Raw genomic sequence first — 21016 nt, 5'->3', positions numbered from 1 at the left:
TTATAAATAAAACAGTAAAGTTTAATATTATTCGTTTTATTTCCTTAAAGTTCAAGACGTGGTGTGAATTGCAGTGATATTGGTTTATCTGGTTTATTAATTAACAGAGTTTTAACTCCGAGCTCTCCACCCAACCAGTTGATTTTGTATGTACGTATTAACTGAAAGAAATAAATATTTGATCAATTAAGAAAAACCTTTTTCTGATTGCTTTTTTATTAACTTTTCAAACCAATTTTTTTATCAAAATAAAACAATTATTTAAACCTACCAGCCGTAATCGGAGTTTACTAAAACTTACCGATTACTTAAGTTATTGAGTAAATCTCTATGCATAAAAATGAATCGCAAAATATTTGGGTAAGCGCAAAACTCGGCTAGCAAGACCAATTCGAGTATTTTTTTATTTATTCCTTAAACTCTGAATAAGGTTTTTATGGAGAGAAAAATTTGATAAAATGGATAAAGTGGTTTTAGACCGGGAAAGCGAACAGTCTCTAGCATAGCAAAATGTTCGAAACGAAGTTCGCGGAGGCATCTTTTAAATAAATTCACAATATATCTACATGTCCTTGAGCATCCAATTAAATGCTTATTTTTAATGTTTTCAACAATAAATCACATTAACCTTATAAAATACGTACCCTTAATATAGTTACACACATATTCTGTTCAGCCAAGTGTTTAGCGAGGCATGAACGAGGTCCGAAACCGAAAGGCAGACTCAAAAACGGATGTATTTCTTCATAGACAGGCGAACCACGGAGCCAACGCTCCGGTTTGTATGACAGAGGATTTTTGACGTATTCTGGTAGTCGTGATGCAACCATATTTTGAGTTACAACCACCGTCTAAAATAATTTTATTATTTATTTATTTTGTAATCCTATAGCTTGTTAGCTATTTTTATATGACAACAAAGAATAACACTAAAAATATAGCCAATAAAATACGTAATATTTAAAAAGCTTCAACAATTTACAAAAGATAACAAACAGTAAAAAACAATTCAATACATTTAACTAAGAGATATGTGATGTGTTTTGTGATGCTGTAAAAAATAGCGTAAATATATGTGGGGTATGCTCGTGATGCAGGTGATTTTGTACTAAGATTATTCATAATACTCTAAGCTTTAACAAATTAAGGCCTATATATTGGTTGTATGACCAGGCTGTCCGAAACAAAATATTTTTGCATAATTAGTGTTGATTTGAATGCTTATTATGAAAGCTTATTCACTTTACTTTGAGGAAACACGTGGTGTGTTATATCTTCTATAAGTTCCTCGATAAATAGACTAGTTAACATAACATTATTCAATTCGAACTCGTAATAAGTTTCGTAATATTAAAAAAGAGATAAGTGTTAGCTTTAGATTAGTGCTTGACCTGATGTATCCAATTTACTCTCTCTTGTCTACACAGAAGGCTGGAGACCGACTTAACGAAAAACAATCATGCCTGTCCCCGCTTCGCAAGACTGGATATTTTTTTAATATTTTGGCAATAAATGAAGCCTATTTAACTTAAGGTAAGGTAATATAGAAATATGATGAAATAATTTTTGATATCGGTGATGTTATTAATGACTTTATTTCATACATTCAAAAAGACATTTTGTATGGATAATATTAGTATTGATTCTCCACACAAACCCGTTTGTGCAAAATTTTAATTTGAAGCCGTAAACTCTAAAATCAAAGAGAAACAACACAGCTACTACAGCCCGAAGTTTTTAAGCTGTGGTAGCAGTTTTTGCCATACAAAAAAAATTATATGTAGGTCCAGAAAATACCTCACCCCAGCAGGAATAGTATATCCTTTTAATTCAACATCATTTTGTAGAACACGACCCACTCCAATGGATACGGGATTAAGACGCAAACTTTCTTTAACACAACATTTCAAATAAACAGCCTGTGACAATACCGTTGAAGATATATCCGAATTTTCATTCGGTAAAAGTTTTGTGGCCTCTTTGAATAATTCTTCCTGACAAGCGGGGTTCCGCGCTAGATGGTATAAGGCGAAGCTTGTTGTGTATGATGTCTGGAAAACAATATTTAAAATGAAATATGCATTACTTAAACAAACATAATAATTGTAAGAGCAGAAAAGTTCTCTTTAGCATTTGCAGTGGTGGTCAGGTTCTATTAGATGCTTAAAAATAGTCGCTGCTTATGTAAGACAAGGCTATTTAAAGTAGTAAAGAAAATAACAACTTAGGATTTAGCTAAAAACGTGTCTACATAATATAAGGAAAGTCTATATATAGTATTGTATTTTGTTAACATAGCTTTTACACATTAAGAAAACACTTTTTTAACGGATTGAAGCACCGTGACCACGCACGCTGTAAAGCATGCGAAACGCCGGAAACAATTAAATTTTAAATGATGTAAATAATTATAAGTTTATAGTAATAATACATAGCTTCAATCCGTTTAAAAAGTTTTCTTAAGTCTATATATATATTTATAATTTATATTACAGGTTCTAATGCATAACGCATTTCCCAACGAGAAAAAGGGGCTTCAAACGTGTGACTCTCATCCCTGATACCCAGGTATCACATACATAAGTAATGAAGAAAAATACAAAAAACGACAATTAAAGGTTTCAATAAATACTGTTCCTAGCTGGGAAGATTTCTTTTATTTTTTTATAAATATAAAATTATCAGTTGTCATATAGATGCCTTCAGAAAGTTAAGTTAAGAGTTTCGTAACTGTAGAGGTCCGATCTCTTTGGTTTATTTTAAACAAAATGTGTAAAGTTTTGACACAAATATATTGAGTTTTCTATATTGAATATATATTGAAAAGAAGTTAGAAGAAACTGATGCAATCTGAGACCAAGCCCGTATACCGTATAATGGTACGGGCCACTTACGATGAAAGGTATTATTTATTATCAATATAAACCTGTCATTGACTGTCAGTGACTTTATCTGTCATTTATTGGGGAAAACGGCATCTCTACTTAACTATAAAGATATTTTTGACGATATTTTAACGTTAAAAATTTTAAACTTTTTATTTCGATATGTATTTTACAACTGTATACAATTAGTAATATTAAGATTTTATACAAATATCGGAACATAGAACTTCTGGTAAATAATTACTTACAGTATCAACGCCAGCCATCAATATGTCCACCATCATACCAACAATGTCTTTCATACCCAGACCATCCTGTTTTACGCAATTATCTAGGAGTGAGGCGTCTTCCGCTTCCGGCTTTTCTTTTTCATAGAAATTTAATTTCTCCAATAAAATATCCATCGATACTCTAAAATACAATTTAAAATAATTAAGCTGGAGTCATGCCCCGTAATGGTCCCTGATGATTTCGTTTTACGCAACTAACAATTAACACTGTAGTTGATATAAATTTAATAACATTTGATATGATATGTACGTTTCAAATAATATAAAAATTGACCAATTTTAATTTTAATATAACTAATATGTAAAAGGTAAAACTCCTTTAAAGACAAATTTGCGCGCCATTGTATGGCAGAATATGCGAAATTACTATTTTACCACCTTTTTGTACCATATTCTTGCAATAAATTATTATTACTATTAAAATAAATAAATAAATTATTATTATTATTACTAAAAAAATAAAAATTATTCAAGTAATGCACTTTCTTCGCATAACGCTTTCTCCTTTTTTCTCCTTTTGATGGCCTTTCCTTTGGAAAGTGGTTGAACCACTTTCTTACAAATAAAATTTTCACTAACGATTTAAAACATTATTCATTAAACAATATCAAACAACTTCTTCTCAACCTATGCTCAAAAATTATTCTTATGCAACGAAAGTTTTACTTTAAAATTTTAAGTGTTATGACAAGTTTTTTTATAGAACCGGGCATACGGGCAGGAGGCTCATCTGATGTTAAGTAGTCCCGTGGACACTCTCAATGCCAGTGGGCTCGCGAGTGGGTTGAGGGCCTTTTAAGAATTGGTACGATTTTCAGTCAAAAAACTGGCTGCCCACGACACAGGGAATCCTTTTGTGGCCTAGTATACTTTCTTTTTTTAATTAAACATACTTTTTTATTATGTATTAAAATAGTTTTATTTTATTATACATAATATATTTTATTTAAGAAAGTATTTTTTTATATAATAGTGAGGCAAACGAGCCTGCCGAACCCCCAAAAAAGGGCAGTCATCGCAGCCCATAGACGCCCATTTTTAGTGGAGTACGCTCGAATTTTGAAAGTTGGAGGTCGTATCTCTCAGGGAAGATCCCAACGGGAGTCGTTTCCAGCCATCAAGGTGATGTTGGTGAAATTTAGAATGAATACGGAAATGAGTACATACACAAAGTTGTGAAAAATTAAGCATTTTAACTGATAGCGACCGTTCAAGTATTACGTAAGCAGCGGTAATATACATACTTTTCTAAATATTCCTGAGATTTAGCCAATTTCCTGTATAGAGGTGTCTTGAAAATTTTCCACAAAACTCCTTTATCGAGCTTCATTATTCCTGAGTTCGAACCAAATGCGGCCGCTATTATTTTACTAGTACGGGAATGGGGAGGCTGCTCGATGGCAGAAAAACTGTTAAAACGCTCATTGAACGCCACCGCGCCAATAACTGAAAATGAGTTTAAAGATACTTAAATTTACAAAAAAATATCGCAACCTGAAAATTTTCAATGAGTTTAACAAATTTAAATGCGAATTTATTACATTATCATCAAGGTCGGTTCAGCCGTTTAGGAGCAGTTTAAGTAACTGTAACGCTGATCAACGATTAGGGTCAAAAGTAAGGGTGTCATAAAATAAAAAATGCGTGCGTGTACTAGTGTACACACGTAAGAAGTGAAACTTCTTTATGACATTATATATCGATAAATTATCTACTATATTCAACTTTATAATTTTTTTTTAAATTAGATAAAGTTTAACAAAAGGCTTTTATTATTATAGTCATGAATACAAATAATTAAATTATTTCATTTTACCTTATTACTATTAAGATAATTACAGAATTTCATTAATTGTAATATAATTATTAGCGTTATTATTCTATATTAATCATTGTTATCGTTATTATATATTTTTGTTATTAATGGCTTTGAATCTCTTCGAATCAACCGTGGTACGGAAAACGTGTAACGGAAAAATATGACGGTATTTTTTTTCCAACGCCGATAAAGAAGTTTCACTTCAATGAGGGGTGGCTGTTGCTATTGGAAGTAACGGCGAAATTCTGCTAATAATTAATGTAATTTATGATTGTGTTATCTACGGCATAGTGTTAAACTTATGATATTAACAATTAATGTAAACGTTTCCAGACGAATTCGCAATCAAAACCAGTTTTAAATATATCAAAAGTTCCAGGTACCTTCAAGATTAAGACGATTTAAATACGGTAGAAAGTCGGAAACTGATGAACGATTATTATCTTTAAGCCATTGCATAAATTCAGTAACGACCTTATCTGTAATTTTTACGTATTTTTTCGCATTTTGAGGGCCAGAAAAGTTTTTTTGGAAGGCACTCCGTAATCGCCACCATTTTGGGCCATTCCTATAAGAGTATTAAAAATATATTTAATTAAAATTTTTACAAGAAAAACTTCGTGAGGAAAACTTAGACCCAAAAGTCGGCGGCATGTGTTAGGCAAAATATAAACAGATACAGAAAAATAAAGCCGTCACTAATGTTTGTATTTACTTTTTTATTTTGTTAAATTTATTTACTATATATATCGTTAGTTCTGTAGTAAACAAAATTACAGTGCAACGATCCTTTACAAGCTCCGTCGTATTATAGTTTGTAGAGGTACCTATTCTTTGAAACAGAACATTTATACAAAGACATAATTGTACAATAAATTGGTGATTTAGATGTTGGTCAGACTTAGAATTTTTCCTACCAAAGATGCATGTGCAAGCTTTCCTCTATAACGCAAAATCTAAGTTACGTGCAGACGTATATACGTATTATATCGTAACTTACGTGGAAAGGAGACCTCCTGAATTGTAAACTTTAGGTTTGCCAAGGCGATAATGTAACATGGCTATATGGCTCCTTCGGGCTGGATAGCGATCGTTTTGGCGGAATATTATCTCCATTAGTTCTGGTTCATAAATATGGAGTAAGTTTACAATCGGGTACTCCCTCACAAGGCCCCCGTAACGCCGCCAATTCAGCCAGGCATTTTTGTCCAATGTATCAGCATTGTAATCACCTAGGACGAAATTTATTACTTAAAACGCAACTTAAACCTTATTAATTGGTAGGTATATCGTGCTTGTTTATGCTATAAACTAAAATTTTAAGTAATGTTGAATCAATTTTGATCTCGTAATATCAAGATATAAACTAATTGTAGCTTATCTAAAGATCCAAAAAGTCTCTCTCGTTCCTAGCAGCAGTAATTAAGAATTTTATAGAAACAGCCTTACGGTGATTTTCAGAATCGAGACAGAGTAGCAGTATGACTCCAGTATCTAAAACATTTATAATATTTTGACATGCGGGAGTCATAGATTTAATGCAACATAACAACGCGTCACTCAAAAAATGTAAATTAAGTAACACATTAATTATTTTTTTAAAAATGCGTTGTACGTTTATTACTAATACTTAATTTATGTTTAATAATTTACTTATAGGTAATTAAAATTAGTTTAATCGTATGTGTGGTATATTACCTAATTACTTATAATATCAATCTGTTTACAAATACATATATATATATATATATTTTATAACTTACATGTTGTAGGTTATTAATGTGTGTTTTCGTAATATTGTAATAAACTTACCTATGATGGGCCAGTACTTGTAAAGGCTACCAATAACGGGAAATATTTTTGGTCCCGGAATGTCTTTTATTCCAAGTTTTGTATTTGTACATGGACGTCGCGGAGTACCATTAAGAAAAAGCGGAATAAATTGAAATGGTTTTGTTGGTTTTATATTATAAAGCATTTTAGAAGGTTATCCTAAACAATACAATAAGCCAAGAAAGCAGAAAATATACTGAAATCGGACACCCTCGCTCACGATATGAAATGAGATGCACATAGTTTAGCATGAAAAACAATGCAAGACAATTGTATTCATCTAAACTTTTTACCTGTTTGTATCAATGTAAAGCTTAATATCTGGTCTTGTAACTTCGGGGATTGTATAATCTAATTTCATTTAACATTTATATATATATATAAATAACTCCCTGCCAACTTACCTATTATTTTCGTAAATATCGGGAAAGAAATTTTAATTTGATATTTTTAAGAGGTGTATTATTTATTCATTGCAAATTAAGATACGTAATTTATCCACATTCAATAAAACACTTAAACAATTAATTTTTTATTTTTAACAACTTCACTGGTATTCTAGCTTCCTTCACATTTGGGATGAGGTTTTCTCCTAAAGGACTGACAGCTTTAATATCTAGGCTACTTAAATCTCTAACAATGTCTAGACCTTCTCGCCACTTTTCAAGACCATTCCAAGCTATCATTACACCATTGTCTGTACATAACTTAGGTGGTGGCCTAAATATTTCATATCCCATATCGTCACACAAAATTGTAAGATTTTTATAAATGAAATTATTACATGCCACACCTCCAGATACTACCAATTTTCCCTCATGCTCAGAAAGTAGTTCTCTTGTTTTGCAAAACTCCATGGCTCTCTGAGTTCTATGAACCAGGTGTCTGGTCACAGCCATGAGTAAAGCCGCACACAAATCATTTACTTCTGGTATCAATTCATCAGCCTCAATATTATGTTCTTTCTCTTTTTTATGCAGATGTAAAAATGTTCCTGTTTTAAGGCCATTAAAACTAAAGTTGCAATCTTTATATTCAGTCATTGGCAAAGGCAATTTAAAAATATGAGGATTTGTTGCTTTTGTGGCAGCTTTTTCTATAGCTTGACCACCAGACATTTGGGAATATTCAGACACATTTCTTAGTTTCATCTTTCTTGCTACCTTATCAAACACTTCTCCTGGGGCAGAATCTATACTTTCACCTAGTAATTTAAATTTATTTACACCTTGAACTAATGCTAATAAACAATGCCCACCAGATATAAGAAGTGTAAGATATGGAAATGTTATACTTTGCTGCATTCTAGCAACTAAGGCATGTGCTTCCATATGATGAATGGGTATCATTGGCTTATTAAACTTTCTAGATAAATGTTTGGCATATTTCATTCCAATTGCTAGACTTAGTGGTAATCCTGGTTGAAGTGTAACCGCTAAAGCAGTTATGTCATTTATAGATACTTCAGCTTTTTTTAATGTTTCCTCAACAGTTGGTTCAATAAACCTTCTATGGAGATCTTGTGCCACATCTGGTATTATACCACCATTCCTTAAATGTATTAAACTTTGACAGTGCAGTGATTCAGATAAAAGCGTACCTTCAGAATCTACAATAGCACAACCAGTATCATCACACGAAGTCTCAATTCCAAGGATTAATGCATTTGAATATTTTTTAATTCCTGTATATTTATTGTGCTTTGTAAAACATAAAGTTTTTATTGATTTTGTAAATGGTCTATATGAGCCGTTGATGAACATAATAAAAAAATATATTAATACATAATAAAAGTATTTAATTTTTTTGATTATTGTCTAGACTCTGTATTTCAATGAATGCATAAACTATAATAATCACAGAGTAGAGACCAAGCAGAGATACAAACGTATTAATATATATAATACGATTGCATTTGTATCTATATATACGTTATCGTACGGTTAATAGCTTGTCTAGCGATTACTTTGTAATTCATTTGTGGTGTTCAACTTGATGCAAAAAATACAAACAAAATACTTATCTATAACCAAACCTTTCAGTACTTAATTTTGTTACATTTAACTTTATGAATGATTGTCATGTTTAGGGCTAAGATATCATAATCTGATCAAATCTCTAACCTTTAATTCTTATCACCCGATTTCTATATACAAAATCAATTTAGTTCCAAAATCAGGAACGTGATATACAATAGCAAAAAAAAATTATTTCGCGTGTTTTCGATATTTCCCCTTAAAAAATTCCTAAATATTATTTCCCCCTATTCTGCCCCTAACTCGGTTGAGAAACCCCTAAATCTAGGGGGAAATCCCCTGATCTGGCAACACTGATGAAGTCTATGATCTAGGGTGGATTATGGTCACGACCACAGACTTGTTAGAGATGCTTATGTGCTTCATAGTTCGTACTTCATACTGACTATACAAAAAAAATTAAGATCAATTTAACAACTTTTAATTAGTTATTTGAGTTGTTTCAACTAACGTGGCTAGTCTCAATTCTACTTCTTAGTTCTTTGTAAAGTATAACATAGAAATCATAAATCAAATCTTAAAATTAGTATTAGACAACACAAAAAAAAGATTTTCTTCAATTTAGCTAACATTAACAATAAACCACCTAGTGCAATGATCATTCCGTGCAAACTACATATGAATAATAAAGCATCGTGATTTGTTATAACTAAATCATTGCCTTTGCCAAGTTTTCATATAAACTATTTAACCTTACATTATAGTTCGAATTAGACTAACGAGTTGCGTTCTAGCAGTTTAAACATGGAAATATTTGAAAGAGTCTATCGTAACTTAATGCGAAAATTAAATGAACTACCTGTAACTGTTAATAAAACTGTTGACATTGTTAATAAATCTTTTAATAATGTAAGGGTACCTCCATTAACAAGAGATAATGTACTTTATTATTATATGCCCATACAAGGGCTTGTTAGTTACACAACATTGTCAGTGAGTGTTATGAACCCACATCTAATGGTCAGGTACTGTGGTTTTTTAGATAATCAAGTAGTAAACACTATTGTGTAATACATTACTTTAATTATTTTTGGGGATAGTCCAAGTTCACTGTTTTGAACAGTAGTTTAGTTTCTCTTTGTTACTATAGGTATAGTTCTCTAATTTGGATGCAGAAATACAGTTTGTTAGTTTTACAAAGTTATAATTTGAATGTAATAATTTTTTTTAGATTATTTCCTCGTCGAGATATCACAGACATCCTCTTCTTGTCAGCGGGTGGTGGAGCTGGGCTTTGGCTCTGGTCTAGACCTCATGTAGCTGCTGCAGCACCAGCTAGACGGTTTTCTTGGGCATTTTTAGGTGGTTGTCTTTGGCCACTAGGATCAATATTTCTCTGGGCAATTCTAAGAAGTTCTATTGGCCAAAGACCTGTTATTGGTACTATTGTTGGTATGTCAACAGGAGCAATGCTTACCAATATAGCAGTTGACTATTTCCAATATATAGAACTCATGTTTTGTGGAGAGATTCGGTTACCTGATGAAACATACAGTCCGAATAGTGATGATGAGAAATATGATATTGATCTTTAAGGTAATAAGTTATATGAAATATTTCAGGTAATACAATTTTTTGTTTATTTTGGCAAACAAAACAAGTTTGTTTTCCTACTGTTTCAATGTAAAGTATATCTTTTGGATCAATCCTTATACTTAGTAGAAGACCTGTTTAATATTTTATATACATATATATTTTTGTTAGAAACAATAAGTAATATATATAAATGCTGCATAGGTGTATTGTGTAAATGAATAGAGTAGTATGTACCTTTCTGATTATCTCCTCTTTTATGCTTAACAAAGAGCATAGATTCTTCTATCTATAAGTGTAATGTAATATTCAATTTGTATCTAGTCTTGTGCAATTGTTAATTATACTGTTATTTCTGCTGACATTGTATTTCATTTACATTTAAAAGCCCAATTTCATATGAATTATATACCAAAGAATTTGTTTTTATATTTTTTTGTAATCAGAGGTAGCTATGTGGCTTTCTCTTAATTTTAAAAAATAATGACTAATCTCTGCAGTGTAGTGATCTTTGAAAGTGCAAGACATGGTTCCATATACACAATATCTTCGGATATAAGAAAAATAACAAAAACTATCAAGTAACTCAATTATATTTTGAAGATTATAAAAATACATGAAATGTTTGCCTAATTGTTTTGTGGTGGTTTGGACTATTCAACATTTAAAATCAAGTGATCATAACCATGTCCATTAAGAGTTTGGATAGCCTTGGTGGCATCAGCCTTGAATTTGAAATGAACATATGCAAATCCTTTACATCTTTGGATAATCGAAAAATAACAAAAAGTATCAAGTAACTCAATTATATATTGAAGATTATAAAAATACATGAAATGTTTGCCTAATTGTTTTGTGGTGGTTTGGACCATTCAACATTTAAAATCAAGTGATCATAACCATGTCCATTAAGAGTTTGGATAGCCTTTGCAGCATCAGCCTTGAATTTGAAATGAACATATGCAAATCCTTTGCATAACCCAGTACTCTGTAAAAAAATTGAATAATTAGGAATCATTTCACATACAAGGAGTTATGTTTTTCAACAATTTTACTTGGTAGCTTAATTCAGTTTAGTAAAACTTTAGTCACTGAATACAATTTGATGAATAATGAAGTGTAATAAACATAATACCTTCTCTTTAGCCAAGTATAGCTTGTGCACTGGTCCAAATCCTTTGACAAGGTCATCAAGATCAGCTTCAACAGCAAAGTTGCTAAGGTTGGATATACGAATAGCAGCAACATCATCACCTCGCCTTGCACCAGGAGGTTCACGACCTGGTCCACGACTTGCTCCTTCACGCATGTTAGGTGCCACATATTTGTTTGTAGATGAAGCTGCTTTAGCCTCTGCAAGGTGAAATAAAAAAAAAATTTCTTTCTTCCGTGAATAAACTTAGTCAAAGAAATGTTAGTATAATCAATTGTAACATTTAATCTATACTAATACATAATATTATAAAGAGTGAGATTTGTGTTTTATATGTATGTAATGTTCAAAAATTCTTGCATCATTAGAAAGCGGCATCTGGCTGACACAGGCTAAAAAAAATAGTGGTCTCTAATAAAACTTCAATAATATAATCCAAGGTGTAAAAAAAATATCCATAAAAAATCAGTCATTGCATGCACTGTGGAAACTACTGAGAACAAAGAAATGTTGTACAGTAGTATAGAATGTATCAATAGCTACAAAAATAATATTTTACCCATAGGCAATTCGATCTATACAAACAAATCTCTTTATATTATAGAAGAAAGTTTAACATTTGAAGTTTTGTTTTTATTTAATCAATTTTTATTCATAATATTCAAATAAAACATTTAGTGACTACCTAGTGACTGTTTATACCTAAAATTGACCATCATGTGGTTTAAATTACCGGAAAGTCGAAAATTATATTAACATTAACGTGTAATTCAACCCCTGTCCAGTATCGTAATGTTTTACAGGAGGAAAAATATATCGACTTAGTAGACTTACCCCTACCACAAGATAGGTATCTACTCAAGTGAAACCGTGGGGCATTGCTAGTTAACCATAATTTTATAAATCCTTTATCATTATAAATTTATCCTCCGTGACTATTAACACAATTTCACAGACAAGATGGAAGAAATTACGATTGTGTTACACAACAATCAAATAGAATTGTAAGCACATAAAAAATCTGACATCACATGCGCTGTGGAAACTACTGAGAACAAAGAAATGTTGTACAGTAGCATAGTATGTATCAATAAATACAAAAATAATATTTTACCCATGGGCAATTAGAAAAATATCAATGATTCTTGAAGTAACAGAAACGTGACAGAACAAGTATTATTAAAATCATTTTACATACTATTGAAAATAAATTTGAAACATAAAAATTAGAAGAGAAGGTGGAGAAATAAGAAAGTAGAATCTGCTACTAGTACTAGGAACTAGTAAAACCTGCTTGACGGAGAAAGATATTATTTTTCAGCATTGAAGAAAAAACTATTCATATTCAATTGAAAGATAACAATTTTTTACCAGAAAATAACTACCAACATCAAATAAATAAAAAAAACTAAGACACAAACTTCACAGTTTCTTTTCTTTCATCATGGGAAATTACACCTACAGTTACAATATAAACAAAAATCCACAAAAAATGTGCACATCTAATATAAAGTCCCTTTTTTCAAACAAAAGATGCCTAGAATTGCCTTATCTACTGCAAATATTTAATGAGATCTCAGAAATAGTGGTGCTATTCCAGCTCCAATTTGATGGGTCTTAATATTTAAATTTTACAAGTATATGCACCAACTACTAAAATTACATAATTTATTTTTGAGTAAGTAAAAGGCTTATTATTATAAATTAACAATAAGCCCCAACTTTACAACTACACAAGACCTTCACAACTCACCATTCCATCCAGTCTATATTTTTATAATTGCAGATTACTTCCATATTTTCTCATTGTCTCCGGTTTAAAATTTTGTTTAATGGACAAGATATAATAATTTTTACAAAACATACCTGCTGCTTTGGCAGCTTCGTTAGCTTTAGTCTGAGCAAGTTGGGTGTGCTTAAAGGGACAGCTTGAAGTCCAATGCTCTCCTTGACAAGTACGACATTTGAAAATGACACTACTTGTTGGGGGCTGAAAATTTATTTTTTCACATAATTGTTATGTAAATAGTAAATGTGTTACATTTTAATAAAGCAATATGCAACTGCAACATTTTCTCTGGCTTTTTAATTGAGGCTTTCATGCTCAGTTAAAATAATGGTTGAGCAAAATAATTTTATATTAAAAAATTTATTCGATTTGTCACCTTTAATCCATCTAAGTCACTGTCATCAGGGCGCTGTGCTTCTTCTTTGCTACTAATAAACTGCATGAATACATCTTCAGAAACATTGGTAGTGGCAGGGTTTGGGCCAGGTTTGTCTTCAGCAGAATCACCAAATTTACTCCACGTTTTACGTTTAGCAATACTCTGAAAATGAAATTAAAGCGATAATTAATGAGACATTGTACAAAATTAAAATATTGCTAACATTAATATTGTGTTTTAAAACTAAACATACCTTAGATACAACACGTTTTTCTATTTTGTATGTACGGACGATTTTAACTTTTTTATTATCGTTATCGTACTTGTATTCTGTAACAATTTTAAGTCCATTTTCAACAACTTCTGAAGGCGGAGGTAGAGCACCTTGGTCTATTTCAACCTCATCAGCCCAAGATGATTGAATTTCATCAGCAACTGGCATCTGAAGACGTACCAAACTATGTTTATTGTTATAATACAATAAAATAGTACCAATTTAACATGATGTCCTATTAACGACAGTATAATCGGTATGTCCTAACCTTACTTAATAGAAACTTTAGTACAATTATGTTGACTTACGGTAATATTATTATCAACTATACGTTAATTACCTTAGTTACAAATATATACCACACTTAGTCGAATGATTTTTAACTTTTTAAATCGATGACGACGATTATTATCACATTTAACAAGCTGGAAAATGACATCAAACTACAAAGATGCCAAAGCAAAAAGGCCCAATTTTTTATTATTATTTTATAACCTGGTAACTTTAAGTCACTTTAAGTAATATGTACAGATAATGCTAATAATTTTCTTTCCTCGTCGGTTTTTCAATATATCAAAATTTATAATTCTTCCTAGTGCGAGTATGCATGTGTATGTGTGTTGGAGAGCTAAGAAAATGGTTATGTTTAAAAAGTAACCTGCAACCAACGTAACATATTTTTTTCATTTTTCAGGCATATTGGAGGAAAACAATTTCCAAAAAATATATTAAAAACTATCTTTTTCGTCTCGCCTTTTTAAATATGGATCGATAATTGTTATTTTAATATTTCCGTTTGCCTATTACATAAAAAGTCAAGTGTTTAATTGTTCGTATATCACATCCTTAGATGTATCCTTAGAAAATATACTCTAATGCTCTTTAACAAAGCACTTCTGGAAAGTCGTAAGAAGGACCTAGTATATAGTATATATCTCAATGCAAAACCAAATTCTCACACCGCCAATTTTCTTATCTATCTAGCTCTCAGCTTTACAACAAACGTAATACAATCTTTAATATTTACCCTAAGTTATTATTCGAAATAAAATCATTAATTACCAAATGGCTTTGTTTACTAATCTAGGAAGAAACTGAATTGCTAGATCAAGTATAATTTAACCATTCTTAATTTCCACGATGCACTTACGCTATTATCCATTCCTTCCCTAAAATAATTATTCTGGTGTGTACAAATGTCTCGACCATTTAGACCTTTATCTTTAGTTAAGTAATAAGTCTCATATAGCTTTCTGTTATTCTTTATAATATAGTTTATTGGTTTCAATTATTATTAAGTTACTATTTCATTAAACCACTCGAAGCGCGGAGTACCCTGACGTACAGGTCTCCCTAGATTTAGTTCAGGGGCTCCAAAACCTGCTAAAATAATGTAACTTGTGATTGAATAAATAAATTTTTGAAATGTTTTTATAAATTTTTAAACTAGGAAATTTTGTATAGTATATGATTTTTTTTAAATATGTGTAATGGTGACAGACAAAGTTTTTAACCTGTAGTTCTGTTCTATTAAGTACCTCTGTCATCTGAGTTTCTGTGAACTACATAGTTACATACCTACTGCTGCTTTCCTTAAGTTTACACTTCAAAGCTTAAAAGTATTAAATATTTTATTACAAAAATAATATTCAAATGAAATGTTTTCTATTTAAGTAAACAGTGAAATGATTCCATAAGTGCATGATTCCATATTGGTGTGGCGTTAGAAACGATGACTGCTTGAAATCGCGGACTGTGATGACGAATTACCTAGGTATTATCGATGTGACTGTGTTAAATAAATTATAGCATAATTTTGGTACGTATACTTTTATAAAGTATTCATATTTCTTACTGTTTTTAAATAAAGCGTCTCTTGATCTCTTCATGTCCCATTTTTTGTAGTAATTGCTTACGACGTTACAAAATCACCATTTTTCTAGAATTATTTATTAATCAATCATTGTTCATATTTCATAAGGACGTACGAATGCTTTAATGAGCTCATCATTTATTGAAAATTCTTAATTATCTAAAATAGAAGTCACTTAATTCTTAACAGTTAAATGGATAGCTATTATTATATACAAATTTTAATTAAATTATAACTAGGTAAATTAAGTGTCTTCAGCAATGAGTAAATATATATCATAATTATTGTATGAAGTTTGATTTGCTATATGGCAGTATATTATAATGGTTTTCTTAATATTCTAATTATTATTCTTAATATTATTCAGATATTAAAGAAAAAAAATTAATTCATGTAAAATTCAGAAAATATATATTTTTCTTTATATTAAAGATATAAGGTAGAAAATCTCAGTGATTTTAATTTTAAAGAGAAAAATAGAAGTAATTGTTTAGATATGTATTTTTTATGACTACATCAGAAAACTTTTGTACATGAAACATACTGTGTTTGCAGTATGATTGTTTATATTATTTAAATGATAAATGATCAACCAAGTATCAATAATTTATAAAACATAGTAATTTGATTATACAATTATGTATTGATTATAAAGAAATAGGCTTATTTGGTTAGAATAGTGAAGATTAGACAATTACTCCTCTATATCATGCTATCCATACATTAAGTGCATCGTCAATATAGTTAATAATGACTTTGTTCATAGAATATATGTATATATAACTTAACATTAAATTATTGATATTACATTTTATAAAATTGTCTTTCCAAATATAATGTTTATTACAAACATAATAGTCATCATATTTGGAATAAATTAATTTGTTTGGCCAGTAGAATTACTTTTAAGAAGCCCCAGATGCAAAAGACCCTGACACAATAATTGATCAGTGTGTCTATAATTATGTTTAATCTATGAGTATTATTGAGCTATAGTTGATAGTAACATCTGTTTTCATGTTGTGATTAATGAAATAATATTTCCATATTACAATATAGTGTATTTTGTATTCAATTTCATTAACCAGAAAGATTCTGGACTAGGCCATACCTAAAGTTAACCTACCCAGCTGTTGAACAATAAATGTATATTAAGTTCCTACTTTTTAAAATTGTACCATTCAATTATTTAAAAAGGGTATTATTATAAAGGGTATATTTACAGGTAGATCAAATAAAGATGTTAAGATTCCTCAGTAGAAAAGGGAGATCATCCAGCCAGACCCGAAAGAAACAGAGTCAGAAAAATGCAACAAACAAAAACTTAATTCAATGCAAGGTAATGTTACTTGATGATACTGATTTAACAATAAATCTAACTAAAAAAGCTAGTGCTGCCGATTTATATGAACAGGTCTTTTATTCCTTGGACTTGATTGAAAAGGACTACTTTGGACTACAATTTACAGATACAAATAATGTTCAACATTGGCTGGATCCAACTAAAACAATTAAAAAACAAGTTAAAATTGGACCTCCCTATACTTTGAGACTTAAAGTTAAATTTTACTCTTCTGAACCAAATAATTTAAGAGAAGAATTAACTAGGTATCAGTTTTTCTTGCAACTAAAGAAGGATGTCCTCGAAAGCAAATTGGAATGTCCTCATTCAACTGCAGTTGAGCTATCTGCACTAGCTTTGCAGTCTGAGTTGGGAGATTATGATGAAACAATACATACACCAGCAACTGTATCTGAATTTAGATTTGTACCTAATCAGTCTGAAGAAATGGAAATAGAAATTTTAGATGAATACAAAAAGTGCAAAGGCCTCACTCCTGCCCAGGCTGAAGTCAGTTATCTTAATAAAGTTAAATGGCTTGAGATGTATGGTGTTGATATGCATATAGTATTGGGAAAAGATGGCTGTGAATACCATTTGGGCCTTACTCCCACTGGAATACTTGTTTTTGAGGGGCCACAAAAAATAGGCCTTTTCTTTTGGCCCAAAATCACTAAATTAAATTTTAAAAAGAAAAAACTAACATTGGTGGTTGTTGAGGATGATGATCAGGGACGAGAACAGGAACACACATTTGTATTTCGACTTCATAATGAAAAAGCTTGTAAGCATTTGTGGAAATGTGCCGTCCAGTACCACACATTCTTTCGTTTACGCGCCCCAGTCAAAGGACCATCAGCGCGGCAGAACTTCTTTAGAATGGGATCACGCTTCCAATATTCGGGTAAAACAGAATATCAGACTACTCAACAGAATCGTGCACGCCGTACTGTACAATTTGAAAGGCGGCCTAGCCAACGTTTTGCCAGAAGGCAGAGTCACGTTCTGCGAGAGAGAGAGAAGCAAGTCACTCCTAAGACCGAAAGTGCGCCTCAAACAGAGGCTTCAGAAACGGTGCCAAGTACATCCACAGCTGAAACCCCTGCTATAACAACCACGACCATCGAAAGTGCTCCCGTTACTAATACTGAAACTGCCATTGAACCTTTTACCAGAAAAGATAGTGCTAAATCCCAGAAGTCTGTAGAAATTAAAGAAGAAGAGATCGAAGATAAAGAAGAAAAGGATCCGAATGAACCTGAGGTAGAGCCTTGGTTGTACACCCTGGTCTTTAGACACTGTAGAAGTTTAGATATGAAAACTTCACAGGGTTTTCAAAAAACCGCAAATCCCCTGTGGATACGTCCAGCGATCTCTTTTACATTTGAATCCGTAAATGATAAGCAATCAAAAGTTGATTTACCAACTTAAACAGATGGCTCAAGAAATAGGAACTTTTTCGCCCGTCGCGTAGCTATGAAATTTTTGCAATATACGTGTTGATTTATTTTAAACTTTAGCTAAATAATAATTGCTGTGTCATCACAACGATCAAATCAGAATAATGCCTTTATTCTCCAAGTTAACAACTTAGTTTAATTTACCGAACAGAAAGATTTATATCTTGTAAATTTTTATTTATTATAAATTACTCATGTTACAAAACATCTAATTGACACTGAAGCTTGATAAGCGTTGATAAAAGTAACAAATTGTATAGAGAGAACGAATATCGATTGTGCTGGTCGAAAGCTTCACAAGTTATTATGTCAATAATTTTGAATGAAAGAATCTATATCTTGTATTAGAAACATTTCGATATTATGAATATAGTTTAGTTATGTGAGTCGCTAAATTATTATTACTAACTGTTATGTATGTAATATGTCCGATCTGATAACTCGAAATAAAAAAAACAGTTAATTTTTAATTGGCGATATGGAGTCCTTTTTCAGATGGGTAACAACCATAGATTACAATTTGAAATCAGTAACTCGATATCACATGAAAGGCATTGACCAGTCTGTGGTGCCGCCCCATCCATATACACCTAAGTTTATTTGTTATTAATGAGGCATAGAATGTGAACAAGTCAGTGTTTATATAAAAATAAAAAATTGCTTTTATTAAAATATTCTATAGTCCTAAACTACTTATTGTACTTATCACAGGCATTTATATAATGTGAGTAAAATTCCAAATCACATTCCAGCATTACTTAATTTAGTTTTAAATTGAACCGTCCCTGCTAACATATCAAGACTTAAGTGATGTATTATTCTATTGAATGTAACCGAGTACAATGTTCAGTATTAAAAACTAACGAATATTTTGGGTGCCATAGCACATTATTTGTGTTCAAGACTAATTTTACAAAGTACATTAAAAACAATAAAGCAAATTTCTATTGAACTGACAATTTATTTGTTTTAGAATGTTTGATGCAGGGTTTCTGCTTTTTTTAACTCCATATAAATGTAACCAAAACGCTAAGGAGAAACCCAAGTTTAGCATTACATGTGTACATTCGTTTTTATTTGTATTAGTAAATAAGTTATCTTTAAAGCTATACAAGTGCCCGAGTACTTAAAGGGAAAAAATAAAGAAATTATATAGTTATGTAATGTTTTATAGTTAGAGACTTTACTTAAAATGGTGCTTAAAATTTATTGAAATATATTCAGATTATACAATTATACCTGTTGACACATGTAACTTAAAAAAATTTAGTACTTATGAATTCTTATGAGATTTAAAATTGGGTATATTTTAAGCTGTGACCCAAACCAGAGATAATGTATCGTCTTTGGTCATTAAAACTTAATTTATTATTAATGAAATAAAATTATATTTGGTCTGTGTGATTGTACATTTAATTAATCTGTGTGATTTGTTATGTTAAGCCAAATCGAATTTTGATTTTATGATGTATTTTATTGATTTAAACTTTATGAATTATTATAGGTAATACAAGAAATATAAATTAAAATATTACATGACATTCAATTTAAATGTTAAGTTTTAAGAATTATTTTCCTGATGTATAATTTCTTACTTGTATAATTATATTTTATCTTACAGTTAAGTTATATTACTATTGTAACTATATCTCAAATGAAATAAAGATTTTAATTATATATTTTGCCTTACTTAATATTATTGAGGATACTTTAATTGCAAATAACTATTTGCCTACCTTAAAAGTTGAATTGCCAACTTGGAAACGTGTCCATTGTGTACTTTATAATGACAAATCGAAATAAAAAAATGGGTAACATCGGTCACCAAGAAGGTTTAATGTACCGATTTTCTTATAACAATATCAAATCTGTGGCAGTGAACGCTTTTATTGCTGGGACTGGGTTTTCCGTTTTGGCGCCAATACTAAATTCATATTCAATGTTATAAGCTATATTGTTTCCTATTATTGTTTAAAAATCTATTATAGTAAAGCTGAATCAAATTTACTCGTCATATTTTAGTGGCAATGTCAAATAAAAGAACTAAGTCAAGAAAATTATATGATATCGTAATGTATACTAAGGTAATTATTGTATTTGTTGTTGTTTCTAACTAGGTTTTTTTGTGCATTTTTATCCTTTTAACATTGAAAATAACGGCACTTTATACATTTGTTTATCATTAATTGTCCAAATCCTAAAACTCTGAGAATTTTTACATCGCAAAATGTATCCACTCCTAAATTTTCAAGTTTCAATTCCAGTCTTCAACTCTGTGACGATATGACAAGGCAAGAAGTATAGGTACGGTTGATATGTAGTGTGATAATTAGGTTAAATAGGATACTAT

The 21016-nt window shown here is 30.7% G+C and overlaps 5 protein-coding genes across 6 annotated transcripts; 2 read left to right on the top strand and 3 right to left on the bottom strand.

Annotated features, from left to right (window-relative positions):
* Positions 1 to 20: 20 nt before the first annotated feature.
* Positions 21 to 7145, bottom strand: LOC123707503 (cytochrome P450 302a1, mitochondrial). The gene is made up of 8 exons (XM_045657595.1): positions 6807 to 7145; positions 5995 to 6226; positions 5378 to 5562; positions 4420 to 4621; positions 3134 to 3296; positions 1803 to 2051; positions 645 to 851; positions 21 to 161 (listed from the first exon to the last, which is right to left on the bottom strand). The coding sequence occupies exons 1-8, from the start codon at positions 6970 to 6972 to the stop codon at positions 45 to 47; spliced, it is 1521 nt and encodes a 506-aa protein (XP_045513551.1). The 5' UTR covers positions 6973 to 7145; the 3' UTR covers positions 21 to 44.
* Positions 7146 to 7346: 201 nt separating this feature from the next.
* On the bottom strand, positions 7347 to 8645 carry LOC123707504 (probable tRNA N6-adenosine threonylcarbamoyltransferase, mitochondrial). The gene has a single exon (XM_045657596.1). The coding sequence runs from the start codon at positions 8588 to 8590 to the stop codon at positions 7352 to 7354; it is 1239 nt and encodes a 412-aa protein (XP_045513552.1). The 5' UTR covers positions 8591 to 8645; the 3' UTR covers positions 7347 to 7351.
* A 577-nt stretch (positions 8646 to 9222) lies between these two features.
* LOC123707506 lies at positions 9223 to 10758 on the top strand. Its single transcript, XM_045657599.1, has 2 exons — positions 9223 to 9828; positions 10035 to 10758. Exons 1-2 carry the CDS (start codon positions 9608 to 9610, stop codon positions 10396 to 10398), a joined length of 585 nt encoding a protein of 194 aa, XP_045513555.1. The 5' UTR covers positions 9223 to 9607; the 3' UTR covers positions 10399 to 10758.
* Positions 10759 to 11186: 428 nt separating this feature from the next.
* On the bottom strand, positions 11187 to 14480 carry LOC123707505 (eukaryotic translation initiation factor 3 subunit G). The gene is made up of 6 exons (XM_045657597.1): positions 14332 to 14480; positions 13971 to 14159; positions 13715 to 13879; positions 13416 to 13539; positions 11532 to 11749; positions 11187 to 11384 (listed from the first exon to the last, which is right to left on the bottom strand). The coding sequence occupies exons 2-6, from the start codon at positions 14157 to 14159 to the stop codon at positions 11241 to 11243; spliced, it is 840 nt and encodes a 279-aa protein (XP_045513553.1). The 5' UTR covers positions 14332 to 14480; the 3' UTR covers positions 11187 to 11240.
* Positions 14481 to 15558: 1078 nt separating this feature from the next.
* LOC123707501 (band 4.1-like protein 5) lies at positions 15559 to 20262 on the top strand. Of its 2 annotated transcripts, none has more exons than XM_045657594.1 (2): positions 15559 to 15765; positions 17090 to 20262. In XM_045657594.1, the coding sequence occupies exon 2, from the start codon at positions 17105 to 17107 to the stop codon at positions 18635 to 18637; it is 1533 nt and encodes a 510-aa protein (XP_045513550.1). In that variant the 5' UTR covers positions 15559 to 15765; positions 17090 to 17104; the 3' UTR covers positions 18638 to 20262. The 2 variants fall into 2 exon arrangements, with proteins under 2 accessions (XP_045513550.1, XP_045513549.1); XM_045657593.1 differs by having other exon boundaries at positions 15559 to 15810; positions 17090 to 20261.
* The last annotated feature ends 754 nt before the right edge of the window (positions 20263 to 21016 follow it).

Source organism: Pieris brassicae, chromosome 3, assembly GCF_905147105.1.
Source record: "Pieris brassicae chromosome 3, ilPieBrab1.1, whole genome shotgun sequence".
In the NCBI taxonomy this organism is placed as follows: domain Eukaryota; kingdom Metazoa; phylum Arthropoda; class Insecta; order Lepidoptera; family Pieridae; genus Pieris; species Pieris brassicae.
This window is presented reverse-complemented; position numbering and strand designations above follow the sequence as displayed.